Raw genomic sequence first — 17,835 nt, 5'->3', positions numbered from 1 at the left:
CACTTACATTTGAACCAATAGTAGTTGATTCTGGGCAAATACATATTTGAGTATATGTCTGAAAAATTTAAATTATCTGGTATTTATTTTATTTTATTTCATTTTTATAATTTTTTAATTATCAATATTTAAAAATAGAGCAACTTTATTTTTTTTAAAAAGAAAAAAAGATGCTGATAATAAATGATTTAACAGTAAAGTTTTACCTTTGAGCAAATCCAATGCTGCGTGAAAATAGAAAATATAGTTTATAATTTAGTTTTTAAAATACAAGAAATTAAATATAAAAAATGGTTGGTTTAAGAGAAACTCAGTATTTTCTCGAGACCTATAACAATTTCTGCCAGAAACCTCCCTTTCTTTTAAAGTACCCTTTCACTGTATTTTGTAAAGTTCCATCATCTGTACGACCAACTTAAGAAACGTGTTGGCAAGATTCCAAAGTAGAAAGATGGATAGTTCACCAGATAAGTACGTCTTGCAGAGAGTATTTTCCAAGTTTTTTATTATCTGCTAAGCATCGCAGAAGATTTCTTTAAATTTGGAAATACAACCTATACGTAAGCGGATTGGAGTAGACAGATTTGAATAGGAATCTGGAGGAACTATGAAGCCACGCATAGTACACAAGGAATCATTTACATAGGTGCAGGTAGCTAAGTTACTATTGATCAGATTCTGTTTAAAGATCATTAAAATGCGTAAACTTCGGTAAGAAAAATTTCGTCCGAGTATTTACACCAGCTTTAGTTTCTATAATTAAAATAAAAAGGTGTGTTCACCTGTATGTCCCATCCTGTACAGGAATAGCCTTGCTGGCAACGTAGATTTTATAAATATATCTCAGCTGATTTTTTATTTATACACCTGACTTAAAAAAATGTTCTTTTAACAGACCGATATCTTTATTATTATAAAGATCTAGATAATTTGACAGCAAAACAAATTAATGCCAAGCCAAGCTGATGGTTAAACTTGGTCATCCATAAACAGGTTTAATCTGGAGGCTGGAGCAGTTCTTTCTTACTAAAAGCTGGAACATTCTTGGAATAATTTTAGATGGAACTAACTGGGCAATCATTTCTGACATAATATCTATCAACACTTTCTATTTATTAATCTATAGAGCGCATGCGTATATAAAACATATGTGTGTGTACGAGACTGCATAGCCACTTTACCTGTCCATTTCCATCACCTGGAACTATTTTAGTGTTGGCTGGCTGCCAGCAGTTTACACGACTAGTTTATCATAGAAAAGTAGACTAGGAAATAAGTTTGTATTTATCTTGAATGCAACACAAGATTTTGTTAAAATAGATTTATGGTTTATGCACCAAACTGTCAAAATTTGGAAAAAAATGAATAGTATAAGTATGTGGCAATACAACTAAAAACGAAATTACCAACACTCGGTGATATTATTACTGAAAATATTCTTTGAATTACCAGTAATGCTGGAATTTTGGCAACTTATTAAAATCAACCTAACAATATTTGGGTTGTGACGGATGTCCTTAAACGTGTAGTTAGCATACTCGTACTTAGCTTAAAGTGTTCGGTTAAGTTTTTAAAGGAAAAAGCAAAGAATTTCAAAGTAGTATCTTCACGAAAACCTAGTCTGTAGTTTACCCCATATCATTTTACAATAAATCTACAGATGATTCATTTCGGTGAATTTATTAAACCATCAGAGGTCATTGTGAGATCAAAAGGTCTTTCTTTAAGTGAAATGTCAGTGGCATTTTATGGGTGTGCAGTCTGTGATGTCAGAGGAAATACTGGTGACGTAAAGCTACGGAAACAGTAATCTCAGTGTGTCATTCACTCACTACAGAGAGCCCTTGCAGTGGATTTCTATTATTTCTTAGATTTTATTCAAAAATTAACTATGAATATATTTTCTTTTTTGCAACTTTCTGAGGATGTAGTTTTCATAACTAGTGATAAAAAGTGAAGAAACTGTTTTACTTTATTAAATCACTTCCAGCCAAACAACTATCTGCTAAGGACAACTGGATTTTCGCAATTATTACTGATTTATTTAAAAAAAAAAATAAATCTGACAGCACAAAAAGTCACATTTTTCTTTCTTTACCTTGGTTATCTTCTGACCTACAAAATATACAAGATAACAAATTAACTGACCCAGATAATACACACGTAAGGATAAGATAAGGAAACATTTATAAAAGATTGTAATGAAAGACTAGAGTTATTATTCGCGCAAATTTAAATCCCTAAGTCTAAACGGCTCTAAAGGGTGCAGTTCGTGAGGCTCACAGAGTTTGGTTCTTGAGAGAACATGAAAAGAACTGGGCGACGCTTCCTGGGGTCAAACACGGCAAGAGTGTCATGCCCTTGCTGTGTAAACAAAGAACCAAAGCGACTCTGGGCTTGGGCAGAAATCAGATTACTTTGATTGCAGGCCTATACACCACGGGACAAGGCAGGTTCAGGAAGTAGGTATCTGCACAAGGTAAGGGCTTATCAGCTCGGAATCGTTGGGTCAGATTGTGCCAGGAAGGGGAGGAAACGGCCTCTCACTTGCTATTCGATTGCGTTGCAAGCGAGCGGCTGCACTACGATATCTTTGGAACGTTGAGACCAAAGGAGGAGATTGTAGCGCAGAAGGAACTGGTAGGGAAAGTCTTCAACCTCCTTAGTAGGGGAGGTTTCATCTATTAGACACAAAGGGGAAGGCGCAATAAGCCTCTTGTGGCTGCGGCCCCGCGGGGCCTGGGTCCCGTCCCGCGTTTAAATCTATAATATTAATCTTAACCCTGACAAATTCCGTGTCTCTCTCAAAGGTCAGCTCTCATTAAAATAGATTCGCTCCAAAAATGAGTCTGGGATAAAGGGTACAATAGGTGTTCCACTATCTCTACCTTCGCCTGGAAAATAGAGAGCAAAAACCTGGATTTGTCGGAGGAAAGAACTCGTCTTGGGTATGTTCTAGTTGAGAAAAGAATCTACGATCTTCTAGTGTCCAGAGCAGACATCAAGGCATCGTCTTCTTGCTTCACATAGATTTTTATTTGTGGTTACTTTTAATTTTTTTCCCTTTTTTTCCTATTTTATTTAAATTTATTGAATGAGCCCAATTTTTTTAAAAATATTTTTTGAGCTGCAACATCAAATGAATGGAACACTGCATATTGAAGGAAAGAAAAAAGGCCTGTAATTCTTTTAATTAAGTGAATATGCGATTTAAAAACTATGGCAACACAATAGTCTTGCCCATATTATTTGCATTCGTTGGAAGGAGTTCATGAAGCTAAACAGTGATTTAATCACGGGCTTTAATGTTACTTACTTACTTGAAAAAACGTTTTTTTATACTTGAAACATTTAACTTATGGGTAAGAAAGTTGATCTATAATAAAACTTACACAAACAAGTTCAAAAATGAATATTTTGAATATAATTCAATAAAAACACTTATATGGTAATCTAGGGCAAAGTTTCTGAGCAACAACTTAAAACGTAATAATATACGTATGTCTGTCCAATTCAAGTTTATATTGCGGATTCCCGGGCATTACGTGTACGTCTTATGTAATTCTCATCTGATTTCTAAATCAATTTTCCAGTTTTGGCCGTATTGTTATTTGTTCTTGGTCATCTTTAAACACTTATAAGTTAGGTGAATGTATTATAGGAGAAATATTTGCCTCAAACTAATAGAGCCTACTGAAAATCGATTATTAATATAAGAGCTATTTCTACAAATTATAGAACATGAATCGATAAATTCGCTGGCGTTAGTGTTACTTCCTAGGCTGAAAGCAAAAAATACTTAACCGTATAAGTTCTAATCTTAACAATTCAAATAACACCTGGCAATAGACTAATTCCGCAATAGACCAGAGTTTTGAGGGCCTTAATGTAAACCAAACGTGAAGTGATTATACTGTACGTAAACTGTAGACTCTCCTAAATTGGGTTTAATGCAGCCCCTAAAAATGAATTTCTAGTAGAACGATAAGAGAAAATATGTAATTTTTTTTGTAATTATTTACTTAGGATTCAAGATTGGCGAGGAATCGGTCAAATAAAAAACCAACTCGTCTTTTTGCCAACGTTTCGACGTTGTCCTCTTCAGGGCCTGGCTATGCGGGTTGGTTGAGTTACAGAAACTCAATTGTCGAAACGTTGGCAAGAAGACGAGTTTGTTTTTTATTTGACCGATTCCTCGCCAATCTTGAATCCTAAGTTAACAATTTACGGTCACGAAACCTATATATTCGTAATTATTTACTTTATTTTTTAACCATCTTCCTTTCGCAGCTAGAAAAACGTTCTAAAAAGCATGAACTAAAGGATTAAGATAAAGGGGAAAATACATTATAGCTACTCAAGGGGGGCCAGTCACTTCTCCTTGAGTTTTAAAGGGTCAGTACCATTATTGGAAATAGTTGACACAAATACTTTTCTAACAAACAATCTCTACCAACCTACGCTACTACAGCACTATTAAAATCACCCATGCACACATAGATATATGTACACATACATACATGATACAACAATAATAACAATAAAAAGTGGGTATTAATAATGTTTGGAAATATTGGACACTCAGTGGGACGTACGGTGAGTGAGCGTAAAATGGCGGCTTTGTGAAATTCTAAAGATGGCCATGTTAAAAAATCAATTAGTGAACATTTTGATGTAACACTCAATTTAGGTATATTCTTTAAAAAGATAATCATAAAATTTGTTGCAACTATTTCTAGATTAGAGGGGCAATATCTTTTTTTTTAACGTGCATTTTTTAACAAATAAATATAGATGGCTGTGCTTAGGACTTGTACGAGGGTCGTTTGAAAAGTCCGTGCAAAGTCAGAGAGATAGCACTACTGGCGCGTATCGAGGTTATGTTTAGTTAGTAGCATCTCTTGGAAGAACACACACCAAGTTTCAGCCAGATCGGTCTATTTCTTTGTGTTTGGCATTCGTTTGAATCAAGGAAGTCGATTGATTTTCAAAAAATGGACGAAAAAGAATTTCGTGTGTTGATTAAACACTACTTTATGAAAGGCAAAACGCCTCAGGAGACTAAAGAGAAGCTTGATAAACATTATGGTGACTCTGCACCGTCGATTAGAAAAGTTTATAAGTGATTTCAAAATTTTCGGAGTGGCCATATGGGCACAAGTGACGCTGAACGTTCTGGACGCCCTGTTGAGGTTACTACTCCAGAAATCATTGATAAAATCCATGATATGGTGATGGATGACAGAAGAGTGAAGGTGCGTGAGATTGCTAGTGCTGTGGGCATCTCGAATGAACGGGTACATAATATTTTGCATCAACATTTGGACATGACAAAGCTATCCGCAAGATGGGTGCCGCGATTGCTCACGCTTGACCAAAAACGAAATCGTGTGAAGTGTTGCAAGGACGGTTTGCAGCTGTTCCAGAAGAATCCGCAGGACTTTAAGCGTCGTTTCGTCACTGTGGATGAAACATGGATACATCACTACACTCCTGAGACCAAAGAACAATCTAAACAATGGGTTACCAAGGGGGAATCTGCGCCAAAAAGGGCGAAGACCGTTCCTTCGGCCGGTAAGATTATGGCGACTGTCTTTTGGGATTCGTAAGGAATAATCCTCATCGACTATCTGGAAAAGGGTAAAACTATTACAGGTGCATATTATTCATCGTTATTGGACCGTTTGAAAACCGAGCTGCAAGAAAAACGCCCACGATTGGCCCACAAAAATGTCCTTTTCCATCACGACAACGCACCACCTCACACCTCAGCAGTTGTGGTCGCAAAATTAATGGAAATAGGGTTCCAACTCGTTTCACATCCCCCCTATTCTCCAGACTTGGCTCCCTCGGACTACTATTTGTTCCCCAATATGAAGAAATGGCTGGCGGGAAAAAGATTTTATTCAAACGAGGAGGTGATTGCAGAAACGAATGGCTATTTTTCAGACTTGGACAAATCCTATTATTCGGAAGGGATCAACAAACTAGAGCAGCGTTGGACGAAGTGTATAAGCCTAAAAGGAGACTATGTTGAAAAATAAAAAAGGTTTACCCCAAAAAATTAAGTAGTTTTTATTTTTGCACGCACTTTTCAAACGACCCTCGTATGGCTCAGAATTCCGCTACATGGAATATAAAAAAAAAACGAAAGCTTTCCCAATAAAATTTTACTCGACAAACCCCGGCTCCCAAGAATAAATTTAAAAAAAAAAAAAAAAAAGCAGGACCGTAAGTGGCGCTTAAAGTCGTGATCCCACAATAGACTCTTTTTGGGTATTGGTGCCGAAGGCTTCCCTGACCAATACCTATGGAATCTAAACTATTCCAGCTATCCTCATAACATGTAAATCCTCATAACATGTAGCACTTCCGGTGAAAATGCTATTCCGAATAAAGGAATTTCTTATTCTTTCGTTCAGTAACTAACTAAAAAAAAAACTTCTAAAGACATTCATTCTGTTCCTCCACTTAATAAGCTTTCATCTTAGGGAGAGAGAGAGAGAGTGACTGAGGGTGAGGGGAGGTGCTCGTGTGAAAGTTGAAATTAGTGAAACCTCCTTAGCCTGCCAAAATCACAATATAATTACGTCATTTGCTATAAATTCAACAAATTAGAAAACTTCTATTTGTTTACTTTTACACTTTCCTAACGATAACAATAAATTTAAATTTTTGTTTGCCTTTTCTCAAATTCAAATTTTTGATTTCTAATCATGGTTGGACTGTGTGCGAAGTTTGGTGTGTTCCACTATTTGTGCTCCAAAGTAATAAAATAAATATCAATTTTAAAATAACTATTTACTCAAAATTTTTAACTGCCATGAAATTGTCACATTACCACACAATAAGACAAATTAGTTGTAAAAATAAATCAACGTGGAGAAATATAAAATCTATTTTTGTTCTTTTACAAAAGTTTTTATGGCTAGAATTCTAGAATTGGAATAACTACGAGTATATACAGGAACAACTGTCAGGAGGATGCTCCCTAACTAACTTTGGTCTGGTATAAACAACGTCACTAATTTTCTCTCCTATCACAGGGGGATACAAAAATATCCTACCACCCCTTACCTTCGTTGAAAAGGGGGTAAATGAAACTGTAATAGAATTGGGGAAGAGTATCGGCGAAAGTTTTATCAAGAATATTTAAGAGCCAACTGGAGAGGAGAGAGAAGTAGTGCGATGGAATATGTCAGCTACAGCATTCCCGCGTGAAATGAAGGCAATTAGATGCGATGTTCCCCAGGGGAGACGGAAACCAAAATCCATCTGATGAACAAATGTAGACAGTGTGACATGATAGTAGTCGAAAATCCATCTTAAAGCGCTTAGAAATCTATTACCGGAAACAACTCTACCTCTCATCAGACGTGACAGTGGCTCTGAAAGTATGAAATCCTCGAAACAGTGTTGGCTGTACGTCTTACAGATTGTTAAATTAGAAGTATGCAAGATCTCCTTTTTTTAAAAAATTGAAGTTCTGTGAAGTAGAGTAATAACTTCCTTGTCTTCTGGTATTAAACTATGTCTGAAATTTCTGCGAGATCTTTTTATCTTAAACCCTTTGTGCCTATAGGTTTCGTTCATTAACCCTTATCAGTTATCACCATTGCAGAGAATCCCTTCATAAGTCTGATGAGTCCTACGAATCGTACATTGCTTGTAGTCAATATATTATTGGTTAAGAACCAAATTATTCGCAGAACATATTTTTCAGCTCTGCTCTTGTTGTGAAAATAAATCAACTCCAAGATTTGGACATAAATACAGTGGAGTCTCGGTTATCCGTCGCCCTTTTATCCGTCTATTCCAATTAACCGTCACTCTCCTCAGAATTTAAAAATTAAAAAAAAAAAAAGAAAAATTATTTTAAAAAGAAAATTGTTCAACGCAGTGTGAATATTTTCTTTTGAGATTTTTTCCTTTGTCTTTTAGGTAAATACTCGTGTCCAACATTCGACAGTTTGTGGGTTTTTTCTTAAAAAGATCAACCACAAACAAAACCGCCCACAAAACCGATTAGATGTCGCAGACATTGTATTCATTAATTTTAATACACAATAGAATGAATTGAATAATGAAAGATGCCTGACCTTTAAGGCTTAAGCGTATAAACGTATAAAATATGTATACCAGTTAATACAAAGTTTTATACACGTTAAACAAAAGAATCTGGAAATTTTCCTGTTTTTTTCCATTATCCGTCTATTCGACTATCCGTCACGTGTCCGGTCCCGGTCATGACGGATAACCGAGACTCCACTGTACATAAATAGATTATAATATATATAATCATAACAGAATAAGAAATTCCATTTGTGGAATGATGTGGTCTAGGTTTCATTGTGGATCAACTCTATTAGTGCCCTAATTTGAGACAGTTGCAATCTATTCCGCCCGGGGAAATCAACTTCCAGCCATACTAGTGGACCAGAAACTTTGTAATAACATTTTCTCACCAGATATAATCAGATAGAAAAGTTAATAAACTGTAGGCCGTACAAGAAATCTGCAGTGGTTAGGGTTGATTATACCTAGTAAGAGACATGACGATCTCTATCTCTCACCCACCACTCACACTTTGATAACAAAGATTACTTTGACCACATCTCCATACACGCAGAAGTGGAGTACAACAGTGAAGTGGTCGGCCCGCTGGCGCTCCAGGTTAGTGAGGTAACAGTTACACCAGTGTAATCAGTTATATCGGCATTAAAACGTGTTAACTTTTCTCCGTTACCAAAAAAACAAAATACGAGTACGTACATAGACAAACATAACATCTGTGAGGTGTGTTTGTGAGTAACCAGGTCACAAAAGAAATATATTGTATATGTAGAAAGGTCAAACAACAAGTTATTGATATTGTATCTACAGTTACACACTGGTCCGCAACATCTAAACCAACTTGGGATCAGACAACTAAAAAAAGTAAATTATTATAATTGTAACCCCAAAAAACCAACAACAATAAAGGTAAAGTTCTGCCAAGAGCGCACGTACACTGGGTATTTTGTATAAAACAACCATAAGTTTAGGTATCCTTGTAAATTAAGTCTGTTGTCATTTGCAATTCATATGTCGCAGTAAAACTACTAACTAACTTACAGAACTGTTCGCTAAAGTCCTTGTAACATATAACTAGGTTTAATGCCAGCTCATTTTCACTTTTATCAATGTTATTGTACTTTATTTACTTTTTTTGGTTTAATTTAAAGAATTTTTAAATTTTCTAGAGAAATAAAAAAAGAAAAATGACTACAAAAAATTGTGCAGACTGTAGATCTGTGAAAATGTTTACAACGTTTGTACACTTTTAATACACATATCCGTTGTTAACATCCGTTTTTTAAAAGTTCCTGATGAACGGCACAAAGGGAAGCCGAAATGTGGAGAAATAATAAAATGAGAATTGATCTTCAAAAAATAAATTTTCTGACCACAGCCGACAAGATCTACTCTTCATAATTTAAGACCAGCCACTGACTAATCTCGAACCAACGCTAACATAATTTTCTCAAACGCAATTTACAGGAAATAAAAATTCAAATAAGGCGCCTTGTTAGCCGAACGGTTAAGATATACTAGACCTGCAAAGCTAAGATGTATTGCGGTACTAGTCTAGACCTTGGATTTTATTTAATGGTTAATATGAGAACTTTTATAGTAAAGTGTGTTTGTTAGTCGCCTCCGTACACGACACCTAATTTGGCTGTTGGATGTAAAGCAGGCCTAAAACAAATAGGCATTACTTTACTTAACAATTTGTGCAGGAAAAAAATTGAAAAACCACAAAATTTAATTTAGTAAAGTGCCATTTCCGCTCAACAGATTGTCTAGATATTTGTTTAATTTGTTTGCTTTTTAAATAATTAGGAAATTCACCATTCAGGTTGACTAATTTTGGACAGCGGTAAGTATGGTTCAAAGAATATCAAGTATGAGCTTGCATAAATTTTTGTTTTTGAGTTATTCTTGTAAAATGAAGCTATTAAAACAATAATAATAAATATTATTATCAAAGTAATTCTAAGAAACAATAAACCAATAAAATGGACCGATAGGAAGGTCAAGAATCGGAGGGCTCCTAATCTCTATCTGAGGTCGGAAACTGACGCTCTTTGTGTAATAAATCTCGCTGTAAGAACTGCCTTCATCTGATTAATGGAGATATCCTAAACAACCAATAATATAAATTACAGAGCTCTGGGAAATAGGAATCCCTCCCGCCTTTGGATCAACACTTGGTACCACATTAAATGGCTGGTGAACATCCTGGAAAATAGGTTTTCCTTTAAGTATATTGGTGAGAACAGAAACTGCTCTCCTGTTTGCAAAGAAAAAATATGAATGTCATTACTTAAAAAGAGTGAATTTTCATTCATAATGAATGATCAGCCTCCATTATTTAATGTAAATAAGGGCCCCAAAATTTAGCATGGTCTTATTTAGGAAGAAGAAAATTTTATGAATAGGACCAATATAAAATATGAAATATGAAAACAAAAAAGTTTCCAATAAATATAATAACCAATGGAAATAAACACAATAATTATTGTTAATAATTTTAAGCGTCATTTGAATTTTATAAATTTAAGAAAACTATAATAACCAAAAGTAGCAAACTATAGTTTATAATTATCGCTAAATAAACAATTTCTTTAGAGAGAGAGAGAGAGAGAGAGAAACCTATTTGAACCGGTCAATAATTATTTTTACCAATTAAGAAGAAAAAATAAACCAGAGTTCAATAAAGAATTCGCTAATTAATCATTATTCTTGTTTATAGAGGTCTACTCTGGGGCGGTTTCTGTCTAGTTTAGCAAAAAAGAAAAATAGTCTGCTACATCACTATCTCCACTTAGAATCAGCTGTATGTGTAAGTCTTTTCTACTACTAGATCATTTCGTCCGGCGAGCAAACGGAAATCAACAGGCGATTAATATTATCTTATAATTATAAAGATATATATAACTAATGCTGGATTGTTTACAATATAAGATGAACGTCTGAGCAGAGATGGGGGTAAGGGTGGAGGGAGGGAGAGAGTGAGAGAGAAGTAATTCATTAAGCGCTTAGAATGTCAAGATAATTGTGTCGTCAGTGATTGGTAGATAAAGAAAAATGCATTTTCTTTAAAAGAAAGATTGCAAGCAACAATAAGAAAGAAAAACAAAAAGAAAAGTTTGTTCTTCTTTGCGCAACAATTTCCAATTCTAATTCATAGATTTTCTGGAAAGCAAACTTAGAAGTTTAGATTGCTAAATAAAGGTGGTGGGAATCGCAGTTAAATTTTAATAACTCGGAGCCGTTTTCAAAAAGAAAATAATTATTCAAATCCGAAATATATTCAGTGAAATTGCACTTTCGGTTTATTAATTTTCTTTGCTGAAAATCTCATCAAATCATGAGGCAAGGATCGGGATCATCTATCGTATTGTTTCAAAATATCTGGTATGAACACCCAGACGACTTTTTCAAATTACTTGATATATTATTGGTGCGAAAAGAATCACAAAAAGCAACATTTATTCAGTTGTGGCATCTCAACACAGTTGATTTCCTTCAAATTTAAAATTTGACTAACAAGTTAAATAACCAATAAGTATCATAAAGGTAATGTGTTTCATCACACATAAATGGCAGTGGAAAACTTAACCTCTTCACCTTTTTTCATAGAAACTGTCTTAAGAAAGCCAAGAAAAATAGTTCAAATACAAGTTTTGGATAATTGGAGCAACAGAAAATTAACAAAAAATCGTCTATTTTTCATAAAATCCTCTAAAACTGGAGAAAAAAAAATCGATAATTAAAAGTGTCGATTAACATCCGGATTGGCTGATATCATCCAAAAAAGAAAAACTTACCTACAGACTCTTAACTAACAGACCAATTCATTAAAACCACTTTTCCGTACTCAACTGACCTCATTGTTCCGGAAAACACTGCACGAGCGCAATCCCTTTCAGTAATAACTATCAAAATAATGAATTACTGTCAAAAATTGATTGCTATCATAAAAGTAATTATAATAAATGGGGAACAAAGTTTGTGATGTCATTGGTATGATAGTATATGCCAATAAATTACCAAAAATAGCTGCCTAATATAATTACTGTATACTTGTGTATTATGTATAATAAAGATATTAAATGATGTGTATAATTTAGGCCCGGATGCTGTTGACGAGGATGACTAATAAACATCAGATATTAATAAATGTTTTAGCGCGATAACCCCATGTAAACATATAACACCACATACTGAACGCTCTTTATGTATTTTCAAGTTCTTCACTCAGGCAACATTATACTAACGTGCTAGATAAATAATCGGACGGTCGCCTGCCACCAAATCACCACCTAAATAGAAATAATACATAAAAAGATTCACTCATTAATAAACTGCAACCCCCTTTAAAGATAGTTTATATATAAACCGCTGTTGAGTAACTTTTAAGGAATGCCTGCTGTAGTACATAAGTATGTACGTGGACAACACGAGCAGTTTAATTCTGTACCATCATCACTAATATTTAATTAGAACCACATCCAAATGGTAATGATGTCATTATAAATTACTAGCACATGGATTCCCCCCTTCCCCACATAGTAGCAATCAACCAAATCATCATCATTATCAACCCCGCATGATTACATTCCAATATAATCAGCAGTTTTAAGTACATTGTAAACTCTATTTTCTTTAGGTGAGCACATTTATTGTATACCATCTATCCTCTGTCAAACCCGGTTATCTTCAGTCCATAAACCCGCTCAATAAGGTCTTACTATTGGAAGGAAAGTCATGCCATTATGATAGAAAAAGGGATTTCTTCCCGACTGGGACCCTCCAAATTTGACCCTTACGAAATTCTGTCAAAATAATTATAGACTAAAATATGTAGAAGGTATTTGAAACTTCTCTGGTTATAGTAAAGTAATCGGCTATTTTTTTCCAGACGGGGTTTAACGTCCAATGAGGTGTCGTAATAAAAAGTAGCTGTACGCGGGATTCGATCTGCGGATACCCCGTCTTACCAAGCCAGGCTTCATAACCACAAGACCAACACCTGTCTCACCAACTGGATTCTATTTCAAAGATAATGCCGTCAAACATAAATATTTCTCTTTCTAATTTCCCTTTCTGTACTAAATCGAACTTCAGTTTCTGTCACAGCACTGTATCCTATAGATAAGTGCATACATGTTGTGCTTCTAATGTCCCTTAAGAGCAAGAAAATACTAATCAAAAAAGGAAGTATTTCTCAGATTAAAATAAACAAATTCTTACTTGATAATTAGGATTGGGTACCAACAGTGAATCTGGCCGTAACAGGAAATACTACTTCACTGAATCGATTTATATCAATCATTGGCAACTATCTTGAATAATGATTCCAGCAATTTCCTCTTAAACATAATGAATCAACTACATGTAACCCTAACGCGAGATTTTGACCCATGAAAATTCATTTTAGGACAGCTCTGGACTAAGGGATGGTTTGACTTCTACTATTTTACGAACAGTACAAGAAAGTAATTGAAAATAAAGAAAACAGAATATAAAGCAGCATGTAAATCAAAGATCATCTTCAGTTAAGTTGATCCATAATGTTTAGTGTATCACAAAAACAAGCCCACATTCCATTTAGCTGGAGAAATAGTTAATGACGTACGAGAGATATTGCGAACATTCCAACATTAAATTAAAAAATACATCAGATAATCAACATAATAAATGATTATAATTATAATTTATGCCAAGAAATGAATACAGGATGATTATATTTATTGCTAACTGAGAAAGACCATACATATATATATTTCCTGTTGTAATAAAGTTGAAAAATTATTATATTATTAAAACTAGGAATTAATCACAGTGGTACCAAACTATTCGTCTTGGGGAATTTATCAAACATTACTTTTTTTTAATTTATATTTACGCACAAAGAGAGGAACACTGGGCTCTTTTCATCTCACGTATGCACATACTGACACAGCTCTCGGTGTTTGTACAGTTTATATCTCGAGATCAGTAGAGTAGTATTAGTAAAGTCTATCCTCTTCTAACAGACATGGTAATGAAGACGGAGTCTATCCATCAGAATATGCGTGCGTGTCCTTAATTAATGAATTATCTACTTCATTTCATAATCTCTTTAAGATTTTTCTAAATTAATAAAATATTTATAATAATACTAATTTTTTTTAGTAAGACTAGCATTGTAAACGGATACTTGGAGAAGACAGATTTAATTCTTAATTCTAAATTCAAATCACGCCGTTTATGTTGAGAAGTAGCACAATATCTAGTGTAGAATAGACGCAGCAGACATGTGGAACGTGTGATTAATGCAAGACTCGATACTAAGTAGAAGAATGACCTTATAATTAAGTAATTGCATCTTATTTGATTAAATGAAAAATTTGTATTGTCCTAGGGGATGCTGTGAGTTTCGTTAGGGAAAACATTTTTCGAAGTTAAATATTAAATTATTTTGTCTGCATTAAATCAGCAGCACAGGAGATTGAGGGAGAAGATGGCCTCGAGATCTACTCTTATCGTGAGAGCAAAGTACAAAGTATTCACGACATTGGAGTGGCATCTCTAGATCAATGCGTTCAATGAGTACGAAGTAAAGTTCCGGTCAAAGTGGTACTTCTGGTACATGGATTTGATCGTAATATTTGGCATCTTGATCGCTTAACTTCCCAATAACAATGATAAGGGAAAATAAGACTTGTTTTCACATTCATCTGGCTGAAATTAAAGTAGAACTCATGTCTTTAGTATCGACTAAATAATTATCTAAATATTTTACTGTCACAGAAAGAAACACGTGATTAACACGATTCTTCAAAATCCCACAGTAAACTATGTTAATGATGATTGGTTTAAGATTCAAACTATTTACTGGCCAAACTGATTGGGTGGAAACAGAAATAAGCAGGACTATAAAACTTGGTGGTAATAGTGACATAATAGTCTTTATGGGGAGGTAATCAAGACTATAAACGAGAAAATTACTGTGGTTAACTAACATAATTGGTGTTAGGAAGTGAGTTATGCATGTATTTGTGTGAGTGTACGTATAGCTAAATTATAGGTATTTAAATAAGAGTTAACAGAACGGTTAGTGTATTAGTAATGTGTATATACATAGTTGATGCTGAACTAGTAGTGGTAGTGGTTGAAAACTATGTGTCAGTGAGCAGCTAGGAGTAGTTTAGGTGGGGTCAAGTGAGCTCTCCTCTCCTCCTCCAACCAAATCTGGGTCACACAATCTATCTCTTCATTTTGATTGTCAAATTTTTAATTTAATTCACCAATTAAAACTCTTGTTATCACCAACTATTACATTTAATTAAATAATATAAGTATTTAAAACGTTAATTACTATCTTTAAAAAAAAAAATCTAATGAGGAGACGTTAAAAAAAAAGAAAATGTTCTTTATATCGATTCTCGAGATTTTCAAACATCGAATTTGTATTAAATGTTAGAAGGCTTCATGCAGAAACTCTACAATAATATTGTACAGGAATCCTCCGCCATGTTCCAACTTAGTGTGACGTTTGGGCTAACTATATTTTTTATTAGTTCTCTCTCTCACACACACACACACACACACAGAAACTAGGAAAGGGAGAGAATTCCTTGGAGAGAGAAAGAGAGAGAAGTCCTCTTCCAAGGCACAGTGGGTAATTAATGACAAGGTCGACAAAATAGTAAAGGTAAACGACACGAAGATGATGAGAGAGATTCGAGGTTTAATTTAGAGGACATCCTGGACACCGCAAAAATAATAGTAAGGCTGGAGAGATAGATCGTGCTCTCGAGAATCAAGGTCATCGTATAGTCCAGCCACCTTCTTGCTGGCTAAATATTGGTACTCTGCTGGTTGGTGGTCTGGAGCGTGTCATGAGTGTTCTACTCAGAACATTATAGTGCTTTATTACTATTCATTGTTTTTAGTGACTGAGATTCATAGTTTCAATAGGACGAAAAAATAGTTACCAGTTTCAGTCATGGTGAACTTTATTATGCCAAGCTTTCGCCTAGGGACTAGATAATCTTCAGGGCTGTGGAACATACTCGTATTTACAGTTTGTTAACAATAATTCTATTAAAATGAACATGTATAATGTAACGAAATTTACAAAAATTATTTACCTAGTTTACAAAGTAATATTTTACTACATTACAGGGATGGTGAGTCTTCTGTCTGTTCATGGACTGAGTGTGATAGGTCTGTGTGTGATATGTGTTTGGTTGTGTGGAAGTCAGGGTTGCCAATTGTCAAGTATTTTGTAAGTAAGTTGGCATACATGTCGTTTAAATTGCTCGTGGTTGTTTTGAAATGTAGACTATTTTCTGTCTTTGATATGTATATCATTTCTAGTACTTTATGTACTAGTACTAGTAGTGCTTTATGTTCATTCAGTTTAAGTTGAAACCAGTCAAATAATCAGAAGATGTTTATCTCGATGATTTTTTCTCGAGATTCTCGTTTATTTTTTATTTCATTGAAAGAAATGCAACTTTTTGCAAAAATTTACTTTTGATAAAGAAAAACGAAACAAAATTCAAATCGAAATAAGCTGAGAAATGCGCGCGAAGAAATTGGAAACTTAAGTAGACACAATATGAGTTTAAAGCCTAATTTGCAATACTTTTTTTAACTTCAAATATAAATCAATTAAAACTTCATAAGGGCACGAGCAGTGAAGGAAGTAAGCAAGGGCAGTGCAACAAGAAGGGGGCAGTGCACAAAGTTATTTAAGTGCAAAATCTTGAAGGAGAAAAACGCCGGATAGTCTGCGCTTTTGGCTGGGTTCCACCAAATCTCCTAATCTGGCGGCCTCTCAAATCTATTGTATATATTTTTCTCTGGGATTACAATTGCTCCTCTTAACTGCCTACAGTATTGTAATAAAATATTTACAATTCCTCAAGACCAGCTTTCATAAAACTGGCAATAAGAGATCAGGAGACTACTTGTTCTGGGACTGATAAAATCTCATCTTATTAATTCACACATCATTTAGCGAATATGATCTCTATTAATAACTGCATCTTCAACTCTAAAACGAGATACAAAGCACAGACAGATCTTTGAGTAAAACCTTGCAATAGTCAGGGATGATCTGGAGATATCATTCCCATAACGGTTCTTAGAGGAATATGTTACTTAGAGCCAACAAGCGACGTACAAGTTTGATTACAAAAGTCTAACGAAACTATACTTCTTTCTCTAAACAAGCTCCGGATAGCAAGCGTAAAAAATAACTATCCCAATGGACCACACAATCTTCTAAAACCAAAAATTTTTTTTCTTGGTGACCACTATAACAGAGCCCCCAGCATTGATGCACAGGTGATTATGATTTTATTTTAAAGCAGGTGTTTATTAAAACGACAATAATCGAAGCGACCAGTCCTTGAATCTCTAAATGGAGGGAGAAAGAAGACTTTGTCTGCCAAAGAGATTGGGTTGGGCTACTTGTCGGCGTATAACTAATGATATCAAATCACTACTCTGTTACTAGATTACATGCAATACAGACAACAGTCTGTACCATGAATACGTTAAAAATATATACATATATATAAACAAAAAAAATGATTAATATCAACAGGCTATCTTATTATATAATCAGCTGGTTAATAGCAGGAGGAGGAGGAGTGAAGGAGGTTATACTATGGTTACTTTTAATGGCGCCACCAATAAATAAATACTCTTTTTTTCTATTTCTATATCAGCGTTAGTGTATCGCTGCAAACAGTAATTTGTGGCAGGACAGATATTTATACTTCTTAGAAT

At 34.5% G+C, this 17,835-nt stretch overlaps 1 protein-coding gene across 29 annotated transcripts in view; it reads right to left on the bottom strand.

The window, feature by feature from the left end:
* The window catches only part of shot (dystonin-like protein short stop), a 187,497-nt gene that overhangs the window by 98,452 nt on the left and 71,210 nt on the right, over window positions 1-17,835 (bottom strand). For 19 of the 29 annotated variants that reach the window (XR_012459802.1, XM_074132584.1, XM_074132570.1 and 16 more), the window contains exons 3-4: window positions 207-224; window positions 8-58 (exon numbers count right to left, since the gene is read on the bottom strand). The exons of 6 other annotated variants lie outside the window; for them this stretch is intronic. Coding sequence is in view for 22 of the 23 variants with exons in the window: in XM_074132584.1 (XP_073988685.1) it covers window positions 8-58; window positions 207-224 (69 nt within the window). In the remaining variant the exon portion in view is untranslated. The remainder of the gene's footprint in view (window positions 1-7; window positions 59-206; window positions 225-17,835) is intronic. 4 more of the 29 variants (XM_074132572.1, XM_074132579.1, XM_074132574.1 and 1 more) reach the window with 2 other exon arrangements.

Source organism: Rhodnius prolixus, unplaced genomic scaffold (genome assembly GCF_049639745.1).
Source record: "Rhodnius prolixus isolate KJV_2025 unplaced genomic scaffold, Rpr scaffold_4, whole genome shotgun sequence".
Taxonomy (NCBI): Eukaryota; Metazoa; Arthropoda; class Insecta; order Hemiptera; family Reduviidae; genus Rhodnius; species Rhodnius prolixus.
The sequence above is the reverse complement of the archived record's forward strand: the minus strand, read 5'-3'. Positions and strand labels throughout refer to the sequence as shown.